Raw genomic sequence first — 24,000 nt, forward strand, 5'->3', positions numbered from 1 at the left:
TGTGCGGAATCCCTCTGCTTATACTAAACCAATTGTACTGAACTTGTTAAACTTCAACCTGATTAATATTAGTTGAATTGGCATTGCTAAATTAGACATAGCCTGGGTGTATGGGTTAATTAACCCTGAGGTGAACTGGTGCCATACTTGCTGGCATAGGCTCCAGCTGCCCCCACCTGAGTCCAGGATAAGTAGGTTACATGCATAAATTGATGCCTATAACATCTGTTTAGTTCTTGTCACTTAATTGCATATTAAGTGTATGCACTCTCTCATTGAAGCACACACTCGAGTTAGAAATCAAATGGCAGCAGAGTATCTTAGCAAAAGAAATAAGGTTCTGTATATTGAAAGAATACAAGCAATCATAAGCGTGTCTTTTTGTTATTATTGTCTTGTTGTTTACAGAACAGAAACATCAATTCAAAACTGGGCAGCAATATTTAATAATGCCAATAACGTTAGTTGACAATGTCTTTCCAAAGTGAATCCACAACCCTGGAGCCAAGTACCTCTTCCCTGTTCTGAAGGCTGCAGCGAGGACTTCTTCTTGCAGCTGAACAAGTGCTAAGAAGGAAGTCGAAGTTGGTGAAGTGAGGCACACATCTAGTCTCCTTATTAAATGGATGAATCTTACAACAATGGTTTGCTTTATGCTTCTTTAACATCTTAAAATAACACAAATATGTTATTTTGCACATATGTGTAATCTCAAGATGTTGGTCCATACTCAGTAACATTTTTTGGCTTGAAAAATGGAAGTATTCTGTATGTTTCAAGGCTTATAATGGGACCTCAGTATCTATAAGCTCCATTATGATTTCTAATTTATAAAATATGGTTCACTTTAGAATGCACTTTCACATGGAAAACTAATATATACCATGATTGTCAAGAAATAAATTACTTGAAAGAACATATCCTTTAAGAGCAGTATAGCAATATGTTAAGTCTGCTTTATCCCATGCATGAGGGAAACTTTACAAGTACCAAAACATGAAATAAATGTCAGTTATTAACTTTGAAAACTGTACAGCTGCTCCTGCATTAGTACTAAAAAAGGAAGAAAAGGGCTGTAAGAAAGTCAATAGCCTAGCTTTGGATGATTTTACATCTATCACTTTATTCATTTTCAAAAATGAGTCCAGAGCAGGGTCTGAAAAAAGCTGAAGTCTATCTCAGTAAGCATTGTATGCAAGGCAGAGAACAAGCTCTGGACAGTGCTGCAGCTCATTGTATGGTGAACACATACACCAGGGGCTAATTTAGCAACAATTCACCTAACCTCCATGTCTTTAGACTGTCGAATAAAACCAGAGCACCTGGAGACAAGAAAAACAAGCATACATGGGGAGAACATGCAAAACTGGAAGTAGGAACATACTGGTCTTGAACCTCACTCCACCCTTGTCATGAGGCAGCAGAGCTGAAACCATGCCACCTATGATTTTCTACTATAAGCAAAAACCTTAAAGGTGGCATTACTTACTTGCTACACTGTTCACATCAAAAACTGTTTAAAACAATGGGACTAAGTTACAGTGCCGTCAGTTAATCAGTTGCATCAGAATACTTTTCTGTATACATATGTATTTTTTAACATGGGCTAATATTGTTTGTTCAGTGGAGCTCCTTTTTCTTGAACATTCCAAATACAATTGCAAAGTAAAACATTTGTATAAAATATCAATTCCTGCTTTTCCTGGTGGCAAATGTGCACGGAAGCTGGTTTCGAACTTGCGCCCTATTGATTATAAGTCATCAGTTCTTACTGCTGCAACACGGAAGCTGTCATATTGCACTTGCACCTCTTGTGAATATGTTTATTTGATATTTGGACTTCAGCCTTCATATAGTTCATCTCGACATTTTGTCATTTTATTACTAAAACATGAAAAACTTCTGTTTTAACGATGTGTCTTACATAGATTGTTGTAGACATGGAACACACATGAAATGCATGTGTACCAAATAACTATTATAATCTATTATTTCCCCTGTAAAAATCAAATTGGGAGAAATTTTTGCCCTTTCTGCTGTGGAGGGGTAGGTGGCGGGGGGTGGGGGTGGGGGGTGTCGGATGGGTAGGATGGTTGGGGATGTGATAGCACGCTGCTTGGTGCTTGTTTTGATAGACACATATATAAGACCTAAAGACACTGATGGAGAGGTGTGAAGGGATTTAAGGTGGGCCTGATGTATGAGTTTTTCAGTAGGCTTTGGTAATTCTAGTGTTTAAAACTGATTCAATGCTAAAAAACTGCGAAAAAATCTTAACCGTGCATTACAATCAAGGCCTAAATAAGTACTGCTTCATTATTATTAGAACAAATGTCTACCACCAAAAATAAAAAAACACTTATTACTTTTACTCCACAGTAAATGAAGTGCAAGCTTGGCCAAGGATATCACACCACCACTGCTGGCTGTTAGAATTTTTTGGGGTTCTGGGTTGTAGAGAGATAGAAACGAAGATTGCTCCTCAAGGGCTTGCCAGCACTGCAACACTGCACACACTTGTTTTTGCGCACATATATTTCTCAGAAAAGGGACCAGATTAAAATAAACAGGGGAGAATCGTCTTTTGTAAGCGCAAAATGTATACAAAAACAATTCAAGTTCAGACCAAAAATGGTCTCTAAGATAGATTCTTTAATCTTGTGAGATAATGAAAATGTTATACCATAGTAGCTGGAAAAAAAATGCAGTAGTTCCTACCTTTGATGATATGTTGCATTTGTCGATATTCTTATTTAAACTTCATGAGCACTGATGAAATTGTCACTGGCAGATGGGGATTATAGTCCCCACTTTGCCATTTGGCAAAAGGCAGTAGATTATGGGGGATGGAATACATCAAGTACATTTTTTTTACTGACTCAGTTACGCAAAACTGATTATATGCTAACAGCCACAATGCCTAGCAATAATGCAAAGCATACTTGATATTACATGCATTTCTTATTTAAGCTTTGCTGAACTTTGCTTCTGCAGATGGCCTTCATTAGCATCAAGTGTCACGCTCCACTTCTCCATGCGATCACTGTTAGTGCTGTGGGAACGTGCAAAACCATCAAGACATTATTGAGATTTTAGGTTATTTATTTTATTATATGTTTTTAACCCCTAAATACTGAAATAGATACCTATTGCCCTAGATGTATCATCTTACCAAATTTCAGCTTTTTAGGGAAATGGGAAATAGTGTTTTTGTTGATGATTAAATAATTCAATCAGTCAACTTTGCATTATATAGGACTGGGAAACTATCATTTTTTTTATTATCAATCGCACACATTGACAATCGAATAGTAAATAATCTACTATTTTGGGGTAATATATTGCTAAATCTTACTCTGAGTCAGTGCCTCACCAGCCATGAACCTCATCACACATGTCTGCTCAGTACTGGCAGCAAAAAATCTTCAACATACAGTCTGCTGGCGCCAGTGGCCGAGTACCTTGTCTGTGCACCTACATTACAGGCGCTCGTCAAGCGAATATTTTCACTGTGTGGCAATCTGTGCAACGGACGTTGTTACAACATGAACAAGTCTCTCGAAATGCGTGCTTGTTTTAAAGCTTAACAGCAACGTGATTGCACAGACTGGTTTCTTGGATTGAAACATTTGATCTTCCTGACTATACTCATTAGGCCACTTCATCTGTTTGATCATTGATAGTCGTGTTTAACGGCATTATCAGCTGTGAGTGTATTTTATTGACTGAAACATAACTTGCATTGAAATATGTGTAGGCCAGCATTTGTGGCCTTGCAACAGAAAAAAAAAAAACTAAAATTGTACCAATATTATGTAAAAAGGTCAGAACTAAATAGAATAAAAACAAAAATTTTAAACACAGAACTAAATAAAAATGTTGACTCCACTGAAAACTAGAACGAAATAAAAATACAAATTAATTTTATAAAATAAAAACTAAAACTACAGTTAATATCAGAACTGACATATCACTGCCCTCCACTGCAATGGACAGTCCTCTATCTGGATAATGGGCTCTGCTTTGTAATGATCCAAGGATGTGATAGCAATTTCATCTGTGTCATCATCTGAGTCAGATTGCACAGTCCAACAGGGAACCTTTTCCTTTTAGGTGATGCGATATCTGTTGTATATTACAGTCTTTCCCTTAAACTCACCCAAACCTCCTCCCTCTCTGATTCTGGGAGTCATTTCAGGACTTTGAACCGTGGTTCAAGTGATGTTGCTATTTTCATCCAGGACAAGTTCAGGGTGCCTTTTCTATTTGGCAGGTCAGTTCTGAAGCTTTCCTTAAATCTAACAACATAGCCTGGATCATTATATGACACCTTCATCACACACACAAGATAACAAAGGGAGGGCACAACAATTGAGCAGGACACATACTTTTTCTTCCCCATGCAAATCTGTCACATATCTGTAATGAAATTGTACAACTCATACAATATACATGCATAGACTACAATTTAAAAGTGTGGAATTGCTGAGAAATCTATAGTTTTTAAAAGAATCATTACCAAGGCGACATTAAATTGATCGTAAATGATATTCAGTACATTGATGATGGTATAATATTCTTTTTATTATCACAAGAGATAGCAAGTCAATTTAAAAGGGAGTGGTAACCTTTCTGGTTCATTATTCCTTGCACTCTTCTTAAGGCTTGCATCTTTCCATCATCAAGGCAGCCTCACACTAACCATTTTCACTGCCATACTTGACAGAAGGCCTCAAGCATTCCTCCAGGATCCTTTCATTTGCTCAACATCCATACATAAGACACTAGATTTAAAGGAGGCTGAAAATTGGGATTTACACTCATTATGTGCATAGATAATTAATAATCAGCAAACCTTAGTAATGTCTTGGTTGTATTTTCAAAATCAATTTAGTGGTACATACCTAGATACAAATAAAGTATAAAATTCTTTCAAAAACAAAATTTCTGTAATTCCAAACTTCTGAATGGGAGTGTGTACTGCACTGATAAATTATTCAATTGAAATGTAATGGCATTCATTTTATAAAACAGAATTAATCTCCTAAAATGTATGGAAATTGATAAAAATTGACGGTATTAATATGGCAGGATAGAAAAATATAAATTTCTTACCTTGCAAGGCCCTCTAGACATTTTCAAACATCTCAATTTTGTCAAATCTACCATCGGTCAGCACTGCGATGTAGGATTCCTTTGGTGGGTAATGGTTGCTTGCATGGTTTTATTTATTTATTTATTTTTTAACAGTCATGTAATCATTTACAATGTAATATTCCATCACATAGGCACATCCTGAATGAGGGGCTTGTTCCCATTTCACACAGCTGTATTCTTAGTTCGGACTGCATTAGCTGGATTTTGCCTTGAAGTGTCCAGCTAACTTTCTACATTTTTGCCAGCACACTATTAACTCCACAGTTCCGAAAAAGAAATTATGTCCATGCCTACTTTTGACACTTTTCTATGCCCTTTCCCACCAAGATGCATCATCAAAAATGCTTAGCACCATTCTCTGTAAAATATCTCTACTCCGTGTCACATGCTACGGCAAAAGAAGTAAACTGTCCACAAACTATGTAGTGAAGCAGTTATATTGAAGTAGCTGTGGAACTAAATTCCAAAAAAGTTGGGACACAACAAGCACATAAACGCATATTTTATTCACAATAGCACACAGAAAACATATCAGATGTTGAAGGTGAGACATTTTACTACAGGTAAAATTCTGTTTACAACCGACTGAGTGCCAGCGAACCTAAAAAAAATTTCATTGTAATGAAAATTTTTGTAGTAGTGACATTCTATAATTTTGTTGCTATAGTGCTTGATTTAACTTGTGTTTCAGGTGTTTGCCAATCATTTCAAGAGCTTCTTTCACGTTAGTTTTCAACTCCTCCTGTCTACAAGTTATGCTGATGAGAATTTTTCTCAGCATTTCCTTGCGATAATACACTTTACGGGTGCAAATGATGCCCAAATCCAAAGGCTGAAGCACTGCCGTGCAATTGGGTTGGGAAGAATTCAACTTGAACATTATTGAAATGTGGAAGCATGCTGTGGGCAGCACAGTTATCAATCAGAAGCAGAATTTTCCTTTTCTTCTTCTTCATATTGTGAGGTCTCTGAAGTGCAACTGCCATATCTGTGGAAGAGTGGGCAACTGCAGAAGAAAATCTGAAAAGCTCGCTTTTTCACTTTATACAATGTTTGTGTTCGGGATCGTTGTGCACAACTGAGCTACAACCACAGAACTAACTGTTCTGTGGATGATTCATTCAGGCATTTGAAGGTCTTTTCGGAGCTTCGTTGTAATGAAAGTATCTGATGAATGTATTTCGTAGTAACAAGATTTCTATAGACACTGTCATATGGGGAAACTGTCGGGACCGTAAAAAAAAAAAAAAAAAAACTCATAATGAAAATTTCGTTGTAATGGAATTTCACCTGTATTTCATGAAAAATATTAGATCATTTTGAATTTGATAGCATCAACGTGTTCTCAAAAAAAGTTATGTAGCACTCCTCCCTTAACCTTTCCCCACCATAATCTTTCCCTGTGAGATGCTACCTGAATGTTTAGTTTTTAGCAATGAATTATAGGACTGTCCACAAGCAAAACTCCTAACATTATTTAAATCTAGGAAGGAATACTATAAAGCCTCTTTTAAATCATGTGGTATCAGAATGAACACATATGATAATGCAAGACTTAATGCAAATAAAGTAATAACACACAATATGACTTTAAAAATCATCTCTAACACTTTAACAAACTTTACAGGCACTTCAATCATATATATATACATACATACATACATACATGTTTTGTTTGCACTTATTCCTTGATAAAAACTAAGAATAATCTGAAACAAAATATTTGAAAAAAGTCACACAAAGAAATATCTTGGGAACATAGGACTAAACCAATTAGTAACAATGACTGGCTTCAGATAGTTTTTTTTAATTTTAATGAGTTTAGTGCTGTTGAATTAAGTATTTTTTAAGAGGAATGATATTTTCTATTCCTCATCTTGCAATATACTGATGCTAACTATTCATTACTAATCAAGTATTGCCTTCTTAAATAGTCAATACGTGATTATGCATATGTTATGAAATAACTATGCAAAACACCACTTCAAATAAAGTGTTACTGAAATTTGTCCTTGACACTTAAATTGATAACAGGCAAAATACTGTCTTAAAATGCATTCAACTGGACTATAATCGAACACATACATAATTCTTGTAGATTCCCCCCGTTGTCAAGCACATTTGTTTTTCATTTCTTGTCATTTTCTCTATTAGCAACAAGAATATTCAGGTGCTGGAGGGATTACACCTGTATAACAAAATCAGCCCCATTAGAAATGGCAAAGTGGGTGATTAGTCACTACTCCTCCAAAATGGTCAAAGGTGTCCTCTGCACTGGAGGATCTCCTTCTAGCAGGCCCTATGTACCACAGTCTGAAGCATCATTATTTTTTTGTACTGGGACCAGTGTCCCTGTTAAGAGGGTTTTCTTTTCAGCTGGAAATATTCTTACTACACACAGAAGTTGCCTCCTGCCAGAACATGTAGACCAGCTGTTCTTGCACATTAAATGTTAATCTAAGATAGTGAGCACTGCAATTCACAATGGTGGGTTTATTTTTTGAAAAATGTTTTTTTTTTTTTTTAAATACGTGTTAAAAACTGTTCTCACTTTTCTGATCCTATGCACTGTTGTTGTGCTGTCACAGGTGTGTTAAGTTATTTTTTTTCTTAAATAAAACAGTAAATTCCAGTTCTATGAACCTTTTCAATATTTAACATTATTTTTGCCAAAATGTATCACATTATGTTAATGTTCTCTATGCAATGTTAAGTAATCTCTAAAAAAAGTCATCACTTCAAATATCACTGCATGATAATTGAATCAAGATAAGAACAATACCGAATTAGGACGTCAGTGTTAACACTAGAATTACCAGAGCCTACGAAAAAACTCGTATATCCGGCCCACCTTAAATCGCTTCTTAAAACCTTTCTCACCTCTCCGCCAGCGTCTTTTGTCATCTAAATGTACTGATAAAGACAAGCTGCCAGCAGCGGCTATTCCATCCCCCAACGACTCAGAACGTAAACAAGCTTTTCCCAGCTCTTGCCTTGATTGATTACCTGGGAGTGAAGTGGAGTTTTAGAGTAGAAATAATAAGATTGTTATTTGGAACACACGCATTTCATATGTGTTGCATTTCTACAGTAATCTGTGTAAACACATTGTTAAAACAGAAACGTGTTATATATTCTAGTAGCAATTGACAAAATGTAGGCATAAACTATATAATGTATGAAGCCTGAAGTCCAAATATCAAAGAAACACTTTCACAAAAGGTACAAAAAAAAGCCACCGCCAAAAAAACCCGCCTTAGTGTGAGACATTGATATGAATTAACTATCACTTCTTCCGTGGCGTAACAGTATCAGTCGCTGACTGGGAATCAGAAGCTCATGAGTTCGATCCTGCACAACTCCCATTTGAGAAGTGTTCTTATTTTCACTATTTTAGAATAAAAAGATACATTTGATTTCAGTCTGTAACAGCTGGTGTAATTTATGATATTTGTAAAGGTTAGCTTTATTTTTTTTAAATTCATTTTTCATTGTCTCAGTCGCGTTCAGGATCCATCCCTACCGCCCCCCACCTGACACTGCTGTTTTTACATAAAGACACGCTATAGTTCTGCAGTGTATCACGATACATACGACCGCGTGTTTTTTTCCCCCAGTATTGCCAGTCCCCATGTGTTGCTGTATGCTGTTTCTTTTGTACTCCAGGACATGCAGAGGAAAGCATAGTAAAGAGCAGTAACTTCAGCGCTATAGGCAATCATCAGACACTCCCCATCTGATGCTGTTTTTACATAAAAATGCGCTAAAGCTCTGCAGTGTATTTGTGACTGCATTGTCGTACCAATGCTTGCGAACTGAAGTGTCTGCATGCACTTTTCGTGGCATTATACGTGTATTTTTTGAGCATGCCCATGTAGCTCAAACACAGGAACATATGTTGATGTAAAAGTATAACAAAACAAGTGCACTTTTATTCAAGACTATAACTGAAGAAAAAAGAAAGCAAGTTACAGTAGGCGGTTGATATGACAGCTTGCATGGTGGAATGCTAAGAACTGCTGATTTCCATTCTGTGCTATATAACTTAACATTTGAATCTGATGATTGCATATAGCGCTGTCTTGTTTAGTGTGCGCAGGAACATGCAGGTGGCCAGTTGCTGAGTGCTACAACGCACATTTTAAAAAAAGAAAGAGACAAATATATGTGACATTTTGAAGAAATCATTTTATGACGCGAATAGTACCAATCAGAAAACATTGTCGAAGTAATGCAATATTATTTGAAAACGAACAGCGTCAGGTTGGGTGTGAAGTTATACTGGCGCTGTTTGAGTCAGATCAGAAGCTGAATAAGCTGAAAAAGCTCCTGTTCTGACTCTAAGTAAAAAAGCATGAATTAATCAACAGAAATAACCGCGATTGACATTTTAAAGTTAACGATTTACAGTGCATACCAATTTATAAATTCAATGTCCGTTTGAGGAAAAAAAAAACACTTTCTTCAAAGCTGGGAATCGAACTCGCGTCTCTGTGGCACAGTAAGGCAGTGGTGCTCCAAGTCAGCAAACCGTCCTTATAACTTATTTTTTTCAAGATCCATAACACACAGACAGACAGAGCACTGCATAATACAGAGACAGACAGGCAGAGATATACAAACAGGGAAGGCACATGTACTGAAAGAAAAAAAATATCAACATGCGCGTTGTTTCTGCAGCACTGAATAAGCTCCCCCAATCTGACTCTCTAAGTAACAGTGCAAGTACAGACACAAATCAAGTGCATGTGTGTACTGTATAATATTAACAAAAAGAGCAGCTTACTACTGAAAACGGCAAATATAGGAGTGAGTGGGGATCGAACCAGTACTCTTGATTACACTTGGTTTGCGTCTGTACTTGCGCTGTTACTTAGAGAGCCAGATCGGGGGAGGGGTGACATTAGAGCGGGTGCGCTTATTCAGTGCTTTTTCTTTCAGTACGTGTGCCTTCCCTGTTTGTTTGTATATCTCTGCCTGTCTGTCTCTGTATTACGCAGTGCTCTGTCTGTCTGTGTGTTATGGATCTTGAAAAAAATAAGTTATAAGGACAGTTGTTCATGTTAATTGCAGTCTCAATTGTTAAAAAATATTTTAAAAGGAGCATCCCACATGAAAATATAACGATCTCATTAACTGACAGTGCATACCAATTTACAAATTTTATGTCCGTTTGAGGTTAAAAACAAAAAAAAGAAGTAACACTTTATCCCCAGCGGGGAATTGAACTCATGTTTGTGAGGCAAAGAAAAGCTACTCGGTCTGAGAAGCAAATCTTAGCGCGCTACGCCACGGAAACTGTTATATGGTGTGTGAAGCTTTTGTGGAAGTGTTTATTTGATCTTAGGAACTCGGGCTTTACACATTCTACATTTTGTAACATTTATTACTAAAATATGAAAAAGTTTCTGTTTTAGCAATGTGTTTACACAGATTACTGTAGAAACGGAACACGCATGAAATGCAAGTATTCCAAATAGCGATCTATTATTTCTATTCTAAAACTCCAGCAGTTCAGTCACTCCCAGGTAATCAAACAAGCCATGAGCTGGGAAAACTTAGTGAACGTTCTGCGATGGTGGGGGATGGAATAGCCGGCTGCTCGCTGCTCCTCATAATCGGCACATTTAGAAGACAAAAGAGAGGTGAGAACGGTTTTAAGGTGGGCCGGATCTACGAGTTTTTTCGTAGACTCTGGTAATTCTAGTGTTAATACCCAGCCCTACTGCTATTCAACAAGCACCATGTCATAAGTTATGGAAAAAGTTCTGCCTTTTCAGAAATGGCCAGTTACCATATTTTGTAACTAGTACATTCACAAAACAATTTGAAGAGCAGAAGATATTTAAGTGATATTTGCTGCAAAGTGCCATGATTGCTATTTCTTTAACACCATTGAAAGTAGCTGAAACAAGTCCACAATTCATTACCAACATTTCCAAAATTCAGAAATCTCAGTTTTTTTTGGTGCCAAATGTGAAGTGATACCAGGTGGTGTATGAACATACTTAGAATTAATTTTGAGCTTTCATTTGTGTTACAGAGACAAAGCTATATATTTTCCAATAAAGGTTTACAAGTGGCAGAGACAGATGCAGTACTGTGTATGCAATTTGAAGAAAGCAAACAAGCTAATTATAGATGTAATTCTACAAGCACCGTTGTAAAAATTTAGGTCATTTAAAATTGTCTGTTAGTGATACTTTAAAGTTATGTTTTTATTGTTATTCTTTTCTTGGATATTTGGTAATGGTACGAGATAATGCATTGAATGGTCTGAAAGTGAAGTGACAAACCTCAAGGTACATGGATATCTTACATAGAATGACATTAAAAAAAACCACACAATTTTGTCTACATGTGCAAATCTACGATTGTGGAACATGCAAACTGTCCTTAACAGAGCATCTCTCAATACTGCATGAACACTTTGTGCCATTTGCACATAGCAAACTATAGAAGTTTTGCTTGTTTAAGCAAAAACTAATACAAACAATTGTGGATAATAATGTGTGTGTAAAATTAAGGAAAATGTTAATGCATATATTCAAAATTTAAAAATCAAGGAATACAAATACATACATAAGCATTTTTAACTTAAACCTCAATTTCATATTGATCTAAATTAAAAAAAAATCTAAATTCTGAAACACAGCCAACCCACAGAATTTATATATACTTTATTGAATCTATTTCTGCTTCAGTAATTCAATAGCAAATACAGCTACCTAGTTTAAAATACACCATATTTTCAAAGAGTTTTTAAAATTTATTTTTATTCACAGAAAAATACGTAATTAAAAATGAATCATGTAAATTTTCTTTTTTAAGCTTAAATCATATAAAGTAAACTTCATATTTCTGTCATGGTGGTTTGAATTCAGTGGTTAACAATAGCACACAGTAATTTTAAGTTTATGATCCAAAAATAAATGATCTGTAGTATGTTCTACAATTTATTTTAAGAACAGTGCACAGTTAAAACACTTGTACAAGATGGCAGGTGTGACTATGTTAATGAAAACAAATTAATGGATTTAAACCTTAATCTGGTTGTTGTTTTTTTACAGTGTTTTTACAGTAGAGTCTGTCATGAGAAATAACATTTTAAGAGCTGTTGCTTTCATTTCAAAAGCTGTCATATGTATGGGCATATGCTTTCAATAAGGTAAAGAAAGAACATGTTTGTGGGCCCATGTTAAACAATATGCCACTGACACAATGTCAAAGGCTACTGAAATGTTATAAGTAAAGGCAATAGTAGTTGATAAAGACAAAGAATACCCTTCAAAAAAAGTAAATAAACATATACTAAGTATGTGTCTTAAAACTTTCCTACTTTAATACAAGTCATACATTTATCATCATCATATTGGGTTTTGCACAAATCTGACTGGACCAGTGTCTTATAACATGAGCTGGTCCCGGGCTATATGGTATGTCTCATGGAAGATGAACAAGCAAACCACTCTACCATCATACAGTAGATGTTTAAATGTATGTGTAACAAAAACTAAGGTATGACAAAAATAATTCACACACAGTGTTTACTTAGTCAAAATGTAACATTCTCAAACCCATTTAATTCAGTTAAGGGCTGCTGTGGGCCAGAGCCTATTCAGTAACACTGGGCACTCCTACAGGGCCAATCTGAAATACAACTCAAGAATCAATTTGAGATTCGGGCGTCACTGAAAAGCATTGCACAATAACAACCCCAATCTAACCTGTAAACATTTAGAACAAGAAAATCCCTCTCAAAATGTTAAATTATTTAATATACCCCATCTTTCACAGAGCTCTTAAAACAAATTACTTTAAATACAGTTGGCCTGCTCTGAATCTGGAGGGGAATTATTCCAGAACTCCTCATGTATGCTGAAATCTGCCAGTGCTCAAGTTGCTTATATAAAATGGCATAGTATTTGCATACAACCAATGCATATCCTCCTGTATATTCATCTCTAGATTACTTAACATCCCTAATACAATGTACATGCTATGTAAATAAATCATTGTTAGATGTATGTTTAGGGAATAAGTATCTACCTATCTATCGCGACTTTGCCAAGCGACCTGCCACTATTCAAAAGATCTAAGATTTTTATTTTCCTTTAATGTGACATCAAGGGCCTCATAGCGCCTTAGAGTTGGGATTGATGACTGAACAGCTTTTGTTTAAAAAATGTGACGCAGTGCTTGCTGCAGTGCATGTGTGTTTCCCTGTCAATAATAATTGTTTAGTTGTTGAAACTTTACTATTTAATTTACAGCGTACTGATTACACACAGGCACTCTGTATGATTCTAAGTCATTTCTAGCCTACACAGGTTTTTGCACAGATGTGTATTGATAACATTCCGTAGGTTTATAGGCGGTACCCAGGCCAGGTGTCTGCAGGCTGATGGAAGGACTCACTTTGACTGGCTTGGGGGTACAACGGGGTATCAGTCTACAGAGGAGAACAAGGGTGCTTCATATATGAAGAGTTAGCCAAATGAGGAGCAGTGTGGTGGGTCAGCAATTGGCTGCCATACTAGGAGCTCTTTATACCTTATGAAGCGAAACTATCCTTAAAGGTCACCTTAATTAGCATGAATTCAGTGTAATGCTTGGAAAATTTTAAGTGTAGCTTTTGGAACTATATAGTTTTTTTTCATTAATATTTTTGATCCATAGTTGGTTGAATCCAGTTGCAGAGCCCATGCATACAGAGGGTTAACCGTACTTCTCAGTTTGGCATATGTTTTAAGTTAAAGTAGCACCTTCATAGAAAGACTGCAGGGCTAAAACAGCTCAGTGGCACAAAAAAAAGAGCATGCTGAAAAAAGACCTCCACGAAACTATTATCTTATCCTGGCAGCATTAGGATAAGATGCTGTTGTGAAGCGTGTCTTAGTCTGTGGCATATTGGAGTGGGTGTAGGATATTTTTAAAAATAGTGCGGCTAAGATGTCATGAGGGTGGAAGCATGCAAGAGCAAAGAGTGGCTGCTAAGCTTAATAGGTGGAATGGACCCATTACGTATTCACATGCTGGAGGCTCACTTGTCCCTCATTAATGCTTCAGGGATTGTGTGGTGCACCTGGACTCACAAAGATAGACTGAGAACAGATTAGGTTACAGATAAGAAAATGCAAAAAGACAAGAATGATGATAAAAGAAAAAAAAAACCTTGAGGAAAAGAAAGATGATAAATGAGAAGAATCAGGCAGAAGAGCCAGCAGAAACAAACAGGCAAAGTAGTCGGGATGCCCCTGACTGAAGCAAAGGGAATGGTGCTCCAGGAACAGATCACTCCTGCTGAGAAGCAGAGCAGGAGCAACCATGGGCTTCATTGGTCCTGTGGGTTATTGACAGAGGTGGCAGTACAAGGGTGCCAGGCTAAAAGTATCCCAATGGACTCTGATGGTGTTTGGGACAGGAGTTAAGAATCGCATTTGTTAGTGTCTTGGTCTTGATGAGAATGCCAGAGTGGTGAGCAGGGTAAGACAGAAGAAAGTGAGTGCAAAAAACAAGACAAAAGGGGCTTCAGAATCCTCAGAATTGCATTCTTCATTTCAACTCTTACATTTGCATTATTTTATAGATAACTTATTTTGGATACTGTGGATTTAAAAAAAATGTTTTATGTGTCACCCTAGTCCATTTCAGTTATGACTATCGATGCCCCAGGAAATGGAAAATGCCTTTTTAAAATGTACATAAAATAGCTTTTAATTCAATAGTAATAAATGTAGGCAATTCAACTATATTTAGACCTCAAATGCTACAGATCAGGTCAAAAAAAATCTTTTTAGTATACAAACAATGGAAGTATAAGCAAATCTATAAATCTTTACAGGTGTAACTGGGTCTAACAGCTTTTGGACTTGCACAACCCCAATGGGGAAAAACAGAGGATGTATAGATTGTTACCCTAACTAAATGGCAGTTGCGATTAATAATTATGAATGTTAAACACACGCTAATCAACAGCTTTTGATAAAAGTTTTCACACAAATTATCCTTATGTTCAAATGCTTAACGCTTACTTCTCATTCAATCATATTACATCAATTTACGTTCCAGAGAGTTTAGGACAGTGTCAACAGTATGGTTCTATCCAGCGATTCTTTTTATAATTATGCTTGCAAGCAGTACTGTGCACCAGCAAATTTCTTTAAACTGTTTAAAACAAGGCTAAGCTTGAAGAATTGGCTTCAGGAAGCTGTCCCCCAACCAAACAAAATAAAATAGTTTTCCTATTTTCATACTCAAGAGATGGCAGCTTCTAAAGTGCAGGTGCATAAGGCACGGTTTCACATCAATACTGCTTACATGTTTATAAATAAACTTCAGCAATAATGAGAAAATCTGCAAATAAAAACCCTTTTTTTAAAAAATACACAGTAACATATTACAGTCATCCCTTGTGCAAAAAATTTAAATCCATGAATAATTGACTAAACACTCCTCGCACCCCCAGAACCACCATTCCCCCAAACATCAGCACACAAAAATGTCACTCTGCAAAATCAGAGCTGCATAAAGTCATAAGTGTTTTATCCCCTGGCTGGGCTCTGCAAAATCAGACCTGCACAAAGTCATAAGTGTTTATCCCCTAGCTGGCTGAGGTTCGCATCTTTTCAGTGTGTCTGTATGTATTTCAATTGCTTGTGATTTTGCAATTTGATCACTTCACAGTATTTAGTTTATTTTTAAGGTAGAAAACTGCAGGACTCCTTCATGTCATATTCATTTTCCACAGATGTTAAGGAATGTATTGGTTTTACCCTATCCAGAAATGGCCATTTATCTGCAGACTCTTTAGCACTAGAACATTGAATAAGTCAAATAAAGTGTCACTGCAGGTGTTGTTTAACCTCAATAGTGTTAGACCCCGAGTGTTACTCGGGCTGCCAAAACCATGCTAAAAGCGTTAGTCCTGAGCTATCACTCAGGCAACTGTACAGATGTGTATTGTGTAAGTGTCAGAACTGAGAATCACGCTGTAAAAGTGTTGTCAGTGCTGCTGTTCTTTGGAAAAATTATGCCTGAGTGCAGGTTTTGACTAATTATGAAATATCTGTACTTTACCAACAATGAAGACTTCCCCATCCAGCACCCAAACTGAAGAAAATTTGGTAGATATACCAGGCCATTGTAGCAAAAATTTTGGAGCGCTTACATTCCAGACCATGATGTAAGCATTAATGAAATTCTCATGGTTTATAAGGGCAGACTGTCATGGACACAGATACATCATGTCAAAAAGAGCAAGATCTGGCATAAAATTTTACAAGCTTTGTGACTCTAAAACGGGATACATTTGGAATTTGGTTCTGTGCACAGGGAAAGGGACAATGTTTGATCTGAAATGTTCAGTCCGAGGTTGCTACGTCATTGGTACGGACTTTGATAGATGCTCTGCTGGATCATGGTTACTATGTACCCATGGACAATTTTTATACTTCGCCAGAGGTATTTGAGATCTTGCTAAAAAGAAAGACTGACGCATATTGAACAGTGCATCCCAACCGTCATGGCATGCCTGAAGACCTTGGAAGAGCTAAATTACAGCAAGATGCGCTAATAGCTTGACAAAAGGGTAAAGTGCTTACGCTGAAATGGAAGGACAAGAAATATGTATGTCTTCTTAGCACTGTACATAATAAAGCTTCAGTCACTGTACAGGTAAAAGACAATAAGTAGGTTACAAAGCCTCATTCTGTGGTCGACTACAATAGCACAATGGGCAGCGTAGATCATGCAGATCAAGAATTTACCTTCTATCCCGTTATGCGGAGGCAACAAAAGAAATACTACAAAAAGATACTTTGTCATCTGGTGGAAGAGTGGATTTGGAATGCATTCGTCTCATACAAACAAAAAGCTATTGAAACTAAATCTCATGCAAACTTTACACAGAAGCTTGTAGAACAATTCATTGCCACACATCCACCATCCACACTACTGCTAAACAGATGACGTTGACACAGCACATTGTGGATCAAACCAGAGCATCTTCTGGATAGACATTTTATTAAATGTATACCTCCAACAGTGCTGTTCAAAAACTGATAAATCTAGAAAGAAGATCAGAAAAGAAACACACTATTATTGTCCCGACTGACGTTGGATTGTATTTTTCACCGTGCTTTAAGATTTACCACACAAAGGACTCAGTTTTGACATCATTAGTAGTATTATTAATACTGTTGTTATTTTTATTATTGTTGTTCATTTCATACTATTTTTATTAATCATTACTATTATTTATATCATTATTATACTTTTGAGATTTAATAAAAATGTAATTTTTCATGCCAAGTAAAATGCAACGCTAAGGAGGTAAATCTGCTGTAGTAGCAGAATCAAATAACTAGAAGTGGACTGTACATGCTATTAGAGATTGGAGAATTATATGGCCATTGCATATCTTGAGTAAAAACTACCCTGTCACTAATTAATCTGTTCATCATTAAATCATGATGGATATTGTGAGAAGCAGTCCGGACACAGACAGGCGGACATCGTAAGTTCTCCCAACACACGTTTATTTACACGATTCACTTGTGCACAACCCAGTGCCTCCAGCACCAATCCCCCAAAGTCCAGGCATCTCCTTCAAGTGCCTGCTTCCTTCAGGCCGCCTCCACTCTTCTCCCACCAAGACTTCGTCCACTCCTCGCCCGACTCCAGTCACTGTCTGCAGGGAGGTGGCCTCTTTTATGCACCCCCGGATGGGCTCCAGGTGCTCCCTGACACTCCTCCGCCGACACTCCCCTGTGTGGCGGAAGAGCCGGCTGCGCACCAGGAAGGACTCCGGGTGTCCCCTTTCTTCTTCCCCGCCCCAGCACTTCTGGGTGTGGCAGAAGTGCTGAGGTCCAGGGCTCTCTAGGCACTGTGGCGCCCCCTGGCGGTGAACACGGGCTCCTACAGGGTTGGGCTTCCAAACCGTGCATCCGTGGCCCCCAACACACCCAGGGCAGTCGCCCCCTCGTGGTCTGGAGGAGGCGCAAGCCCTCCTCCGGTCCTCTCAGGTGTCCCGGCTGGGTACTACCCCCAGTGGTCTGCCATAATATTCATTTCTTTGATTACTAGTTCCATACATTTCATAATAGGTATCATGAGGATTAACAGCCCTCATATACTGCATAAGGGAACGGAAAAGGATGCAGTCAACTAACAAAATGATAAACCGGTTTATAAATTTTGAACACACAGGCATCATGTTGTGGGAGACTTTCAATAAAGGCTCCCATGGATGCAAAATATATAAATATATTGCTTAATTGTTCTAAAAATGGCTTCTTTTTGTTTGTCACTAAAGTGGTTATGGTGTTTGGCTTGAGGCTGAGCAATGATCAAAGGTCTTTATTTTCTTTGTGGCATGCAAGTGAGGATCACTTTCTTTTGTGATAAAGTGCTTATTTTATAGTTGATAGTAAACAGATTGTGCTGCTATTTTTCAAAGAGCTTTACTAGAAATGTGGTCATCATGAAACTTAGCAAGCATTTTTTGTGACCTAGCAACATCTAGGACTTGTTTTGCTTTTAGAGGTCCGACTTGCTCATGCGATAAACACAATCGGGCAGCCTGTGTCTGACCACTGTGTTTTGCAATCAGAGTGTATGTCTTTTGCTTGTCAGTTGGACTGTGCAATGCGCTTCACTGTTAGCAGCGTGTGCAAACACAGCGGTAGTTGCGTTATAAAAGTCTGCCTTTGCAACATGCCTCAATGCCTGCCAGCAGTGTGTGGCCATGCATCCCCTTGTCGTGAGAATAATATGAAACCTAATTTTGTGGATGCAGTATCCGGCATGTATAATTCATAGTTTGTGCCATGCATATCACTGCATAAGCTATTACTTGACACCACAATTGAGCTTCAAGGCCCAGGGCTTGGTCAGTTTCTGGATGAGCAAAACAAAACTCTCAGCATTTTATACACCTAGACCGAGAAGTTTCCAAAAAAAAATTAACTATTTTTTCATTGCAATAACAAATGGAAGTGTAAAAAACATTATCCACCAAGATATAAAATCAATACAGTCAGAACATACACTTCAAAATGTTTTCCAAAACAGCAAGTGACCTACATTAGTAGTTTTAAAATTTCCCTGTTAAAACGATTTAAAAGCATTCATTCCAAGTTTAAATTAAGCAAATATTCAGGAACAAATGAATCATCAAGCTTAACAAGCTTTGCTAACCAAAATGACCATAACATGGTAACTCATGCATGAAATACAGTGGGCATAGGTTATACCTCACATTTTTCAAGGCTGGCACTATACAACACTTGCAGGAGGCTCAAAGTAATCAATTTGTAGCTTTCACTTTATACCGAATGCTACTGCTAGGATCAACACTAGAACTTGTAAATATCAAATAAGAGTTAAGTTATGATTTATTTAATTTTCCCAGCAGTCAGTTTACCCTCTAAAATCTACAGGATGTAGGGAGGAAGTTTTTGCATTAATTATTTCTACTCTTTGTATAACTTACTAAAGCCTGGTAATCCAATCTAGTAAATACCCCCAAAATATTATTATTATTTTAAATTATCAGTCTGATTACAAAAGACTAATTGGGAAATCATCAAATGGCAATATGATTACAAAATGTTTACCCTGTGCTAGCAGTAAAGAAACTGTTGGAAAAGTGAGAGAAACTGAATCATGAAACCTTACTCTGTACACACTTTTTGCTTCATTTGGCTCAGCTAAATGTTTTCTCTAAGCAAATAAAAATGGTATTATCAGTCATGTTTAAAATACTGACAACCCCTACACTTCTTTCAGAAAATGTTCAACTTCTCCCAGCAAAACACTGCAAGTACAAATGCTTAGGTATTCACATTTATTTATTTATTTTTTTGCATTGGAACAACTCAAAAGCAGTGGATAACGTCAACTCTGATATCATTCCACACAGAACTCTAGAAATTGACTGGACAAAATTATTGGCACCTGCAACTTCATATTTGGTAGCATACCCTTTGGAAATGATAACAGAAATCAACTGCCTTCTGTAACCATGAATGAGATTCTCACACCTATCTAAGTAGTCAAAGCATCTTGTATTTTACATTACATGATATGCTAAATTGGCTGTAAGATTATGATCACTTCCTCTGCTAAAATGTGACATGGGACATTATTTACACAAATAAATGATGTTGGTGACAACTGTCAAGTTTAGAATTGCCAACAAAGACACCTAGCCAACTTACTTTTAAAGATAAAGAAGTGGTATAAAAGCTATAAAACAACCCATAAACTCACATATTTTAACTTTATTGATGTAATATATGTCCGTGCACATCAATACATTAGGTTCTATATAAGAATTTTTTTAAATGTCAATAATACTCACTTGATAACTTCTCTTAACTCTGAAATGGATAGAATTAAGTATTTTTTGTCTTGTTAGCTCAGTGTCAAACTACCAGCACTTGGTCACATCTGTTTATATTTGCACACCATCTCCATACAATAAACATCAAAAAAAGATTTTAACCAGTATATACTGTAGAACATCACTGTCTTTCCCTTAAAAAAATCATATAGCCTTGACTCCTGTATCCTTGGTACAGTACACCATTAAAGTGGCAAATATAGACTTATGAAGATATCTAATTAAGTTATATCTATCCATCTAAACATGCATCCATCTAATTACAACAGACTTAGACTGAGATACTCACATTTGTAAAATCTCATATCACGCTAGATTGTTACACTTACACAGAACATAACACAATGAGTAACTTTCTTTCAAAAACATTTTTGTAATAAGCCAGCAATTATTGGCAAGTCTGAATGGCTTTAATGAGTAGACTTATAACATAATCCACATATAAGAATAAAAAAAATACAGTACTAAAAAAAAGCCAAATGATCAATGTGAAATTCATCTATCAAAATACAATGAATGTGTTGTCAAAGCTTCAAAGAGACACTGGAAAATGTTAAATAAACTACCAAACGAAGAAGTAGGCTGCAGCCAGGAAGTGCTGAATGTCAGGGGGTACAGTAAGTTAAGAGTAACGTGCTAAAATTAAGAGGAAATTAAGGATTTGGTGTTTACCTGGGTGTGGTCTGTGAGCAGAGAGTGAGGTGGCAGCACATTGGTGATCCCAAGCCTCCGATGACAGGCCGGGGTCAGAATCTAAGAGTGAGGGTGTGGTGAAATGCAGCAAGCGGGCAGGCATGCAAACAGATACATGCATACGCACGCACCAAGTGCACACGCACACATACAAATCCATAGTACAAATGCAATTACACACAGATAGCAAATGATGCAAAAATCGCAAGATGCAGTTCCACAGGATTTAGGAAGGAGAACATGGGTGTTGCAATAGAAAAATATTAGGAATGAAAATCATTACACAAAAGAAAAAAAGATAGAAAGGATAACAATCATTTCCACATATCAAGTGACACAGAATACACAGCATTAAGGAACCACAATATGCAAAGAAGCAGAATATGAATGACAAAAAAGAAAATGAGACAAAAGAAAGAGAAAGCAGTGTTAGATCACCAGGAGAGATTGTAAAATCACTATGGATGAAAAGTACTTTTTTATATAAAGTGGTAGGCATTTATCACCACAAAGAATAGCATTATACTTAGCGGAATGAGGATAAAAGACAACACAGTGAAGATGCTGTGAATGACGTTGCTTCGTTTTATGAAGCTCAACCTAACTCCCAAATTCGAGTCTTTTGTTAAATCTGTTTGTAATTGACCTTTACAATTAACAGGGCATAGAACTATATTAAAAATTTTATTATTGAAACAAATGATTCATTGAACCTTTACAATAGAAAATGATAAATCCCAAAGCAATTATTGTCTGTAATTACTTATTTATTGCTGATCTAAAATTTATCAAAATAAAGAACACATTCAGTGCATTCAAAATACAATAGCTTAATAAGCCGTCCCTAAATCCATTTACTAGTGAACCACCACATATTAAGATCTGGAATTACCGATCAGAATATTTAACTTACTTGTTCTATATTCAGTTAAACTGTAATACAACTAAACATTAAATGTTGTTAAAATCGAGAACAACAAGTAAAACTAATGTATGTTCCAGTACCAAAATAATAAAGTTATACTCTTCAGATATAAGGATAAAAACATAACACAAGTCTATGGAATCTTGCAAAGAACATCACTTGGTTAATGCCCTGAACCAGCAGTTTCACTCTTCAGTAAAGTAACACAGATTTGCACACATCTATGTACAAGATAGGAATCCAGTAGGTTTGATTAAGAAACTTTTATTTGAAACTAATGTAACATTTTTTCTCTTTTTTTCTTTGAATGGATCTTACCTGAATCCGAGTCTTTCGGGTCTCCATTAGCTCCAACTGTAAATGGTAGCTTTCTTTTAGGAGCTTTATCTTTAATATCTTTTCCCCCTTCATTTCTGTCTAGCTTTGGAGTTTTGTTTAAGGAGACCTTATCCTAAAAATACATAAAATACTAATTTTAAGATAAGCTTTCATAAGAGAAACATTTCAAAAAGTAATACATGTGAACTTTTATCTCATCATCTCTATGCAACAACATCAACTAAGTAAAAAAAAAAATAGTTTCAACAAATTAACTAAATGGAAAGAACTTCTATGGAATCCAAAATGTTTTATAATATTAAAAATAACAGGCATATACAATAAAAAAATATAACAGTAAAAAGAAAAAAATATGAAAAACAGCAAATGTTTTTGAAAGTAAAAACACACCTTACTTTCCAAAATGCTTCTCATATTATTTTTATTAGCAAGAACTCAGCAAGTGATTAAACATTCATTTGCTTGAAAAAAATATGAAAAACAGCAAATGTTTTTGAAAGTAAAAACACACCTTACTTTCCAAAATGCTTCTCATATTATTTTTATTAGCAAGAACTCAGCAAGTGATTAAACATTCATTTGCTTGAATTTTTTTGAAAACTATAAAGTACACAAAACTCATACAAAGTACATAAACTTTAGACATAAGCCCTTTTTTGTTCTTCTAGTTAAAGGTATATCAGGATAAGAATCTGAAAGATGAATATAGAAGAATGGTTTAATGTAATTTGGAAAGCTGTAGGGGAAGTATGGCATACATTTTTTTTAAATGTTCAACTAATAGAGCACATGTCCAAAGTCAGACTGAGAATAAAGATGTAAATGTATTTTAAAAGGTGAGCAAAATAAGGTAACTTGTGCACTAAACACAAACATGGTCCCCAAGAAAACCAAGACTCTGCTCCATGTTTCAAAGACTGGGTCAACTAAATTGAGTTCAATCTTAAAAGGATTGCTTTCCCCAATTTCCAGAAACAGAATTACAAATGTCAATGTTACCTCAGGTAATTGAAGGACTTCACTAGTATATAACTTATATAAACTTGACCTCAACGCAGAGGGCCAGTGGCTCTAATCCAGGCCTCTCCCAGATATCTGTGTTTCTCACCCTGTCTTTAAGAGATAGCCCAGCCATCCTGCAGAGAAACCTCACTTCCACCATTTGAACTAACAATTTCATTCTTTTGGTCATTCATTACCCCATTACCCAAAGCTCATGACCATAAGCTGACAGAAGGGAAGTAGATTGGTTGGTAAGTCTAGAGTTTTGCCTTATGGCTCAGCTCCTTCTTTCACCACCACAGTTAAGTATAGTGACCGCATAACTGTGCCTGCCACCTCACTCACTTATGAACAAGTCTCCGAGGTACTTATCCTCCACTTGGGGCAGTAACGCATCCCACCCAAAGCAAACAGTCTTCTTCCTACTGACGATCATGGCCTCAGACTTGGAGGTGCTGATCGTCATTCCTGACACTTC

The 24,000-nt window shown here is 36.5% G+C and overlaps 1 protein-coding gene across 3 annotated transcripts in view; it reads right to left on the reverse strand.

Moving 5' to 3' along the window:
- Nucleotides 1–24,000, reverse strand: part of ankrd11 (ankyrin repeat domain 11) — a 428,609-nt gene that overhangs the window by 79,045 nt on the left and 325,564 nt on the right. For 2 of the 3 annotated variants that reach the window (XM_051931660.1, XM_051931661.1), the window contains 2 exons: nucleotides 22,500–22,632; nucleotides 21,236–21,316 (listed from right to left, as the gene is read on the reverse strand). In XM_051931660.1, coding sequence (XP_051787620.1) covers nucleotides 21,236–21,316; nucleotides 22,500–22,632 — 214 coding nt within the window. The remainder of the gene's footprint in view (nucleotides 1–21,235; nucleotides 21,317–22,499; nucleotides 22,633–24,000) is intronic. The other variant, XM_051931662.1, reaches the window with a different exon arrangement.

The sequence above is a fragment of the Erpetoichthys calabaricus genome, chromosome 9 (genome assembly GCF_900747795.2).
Source record: "Erpetoichthys calabaricus chromosome 9, fErpCal1.3, whole genome shotgun sequence".
NCBI lineage: Eukaryota > Metazoa > Chordata > Cladistia > Polypteriformes > Polypteridae > Erpetoichthys > Erpetoichthys calabaricus.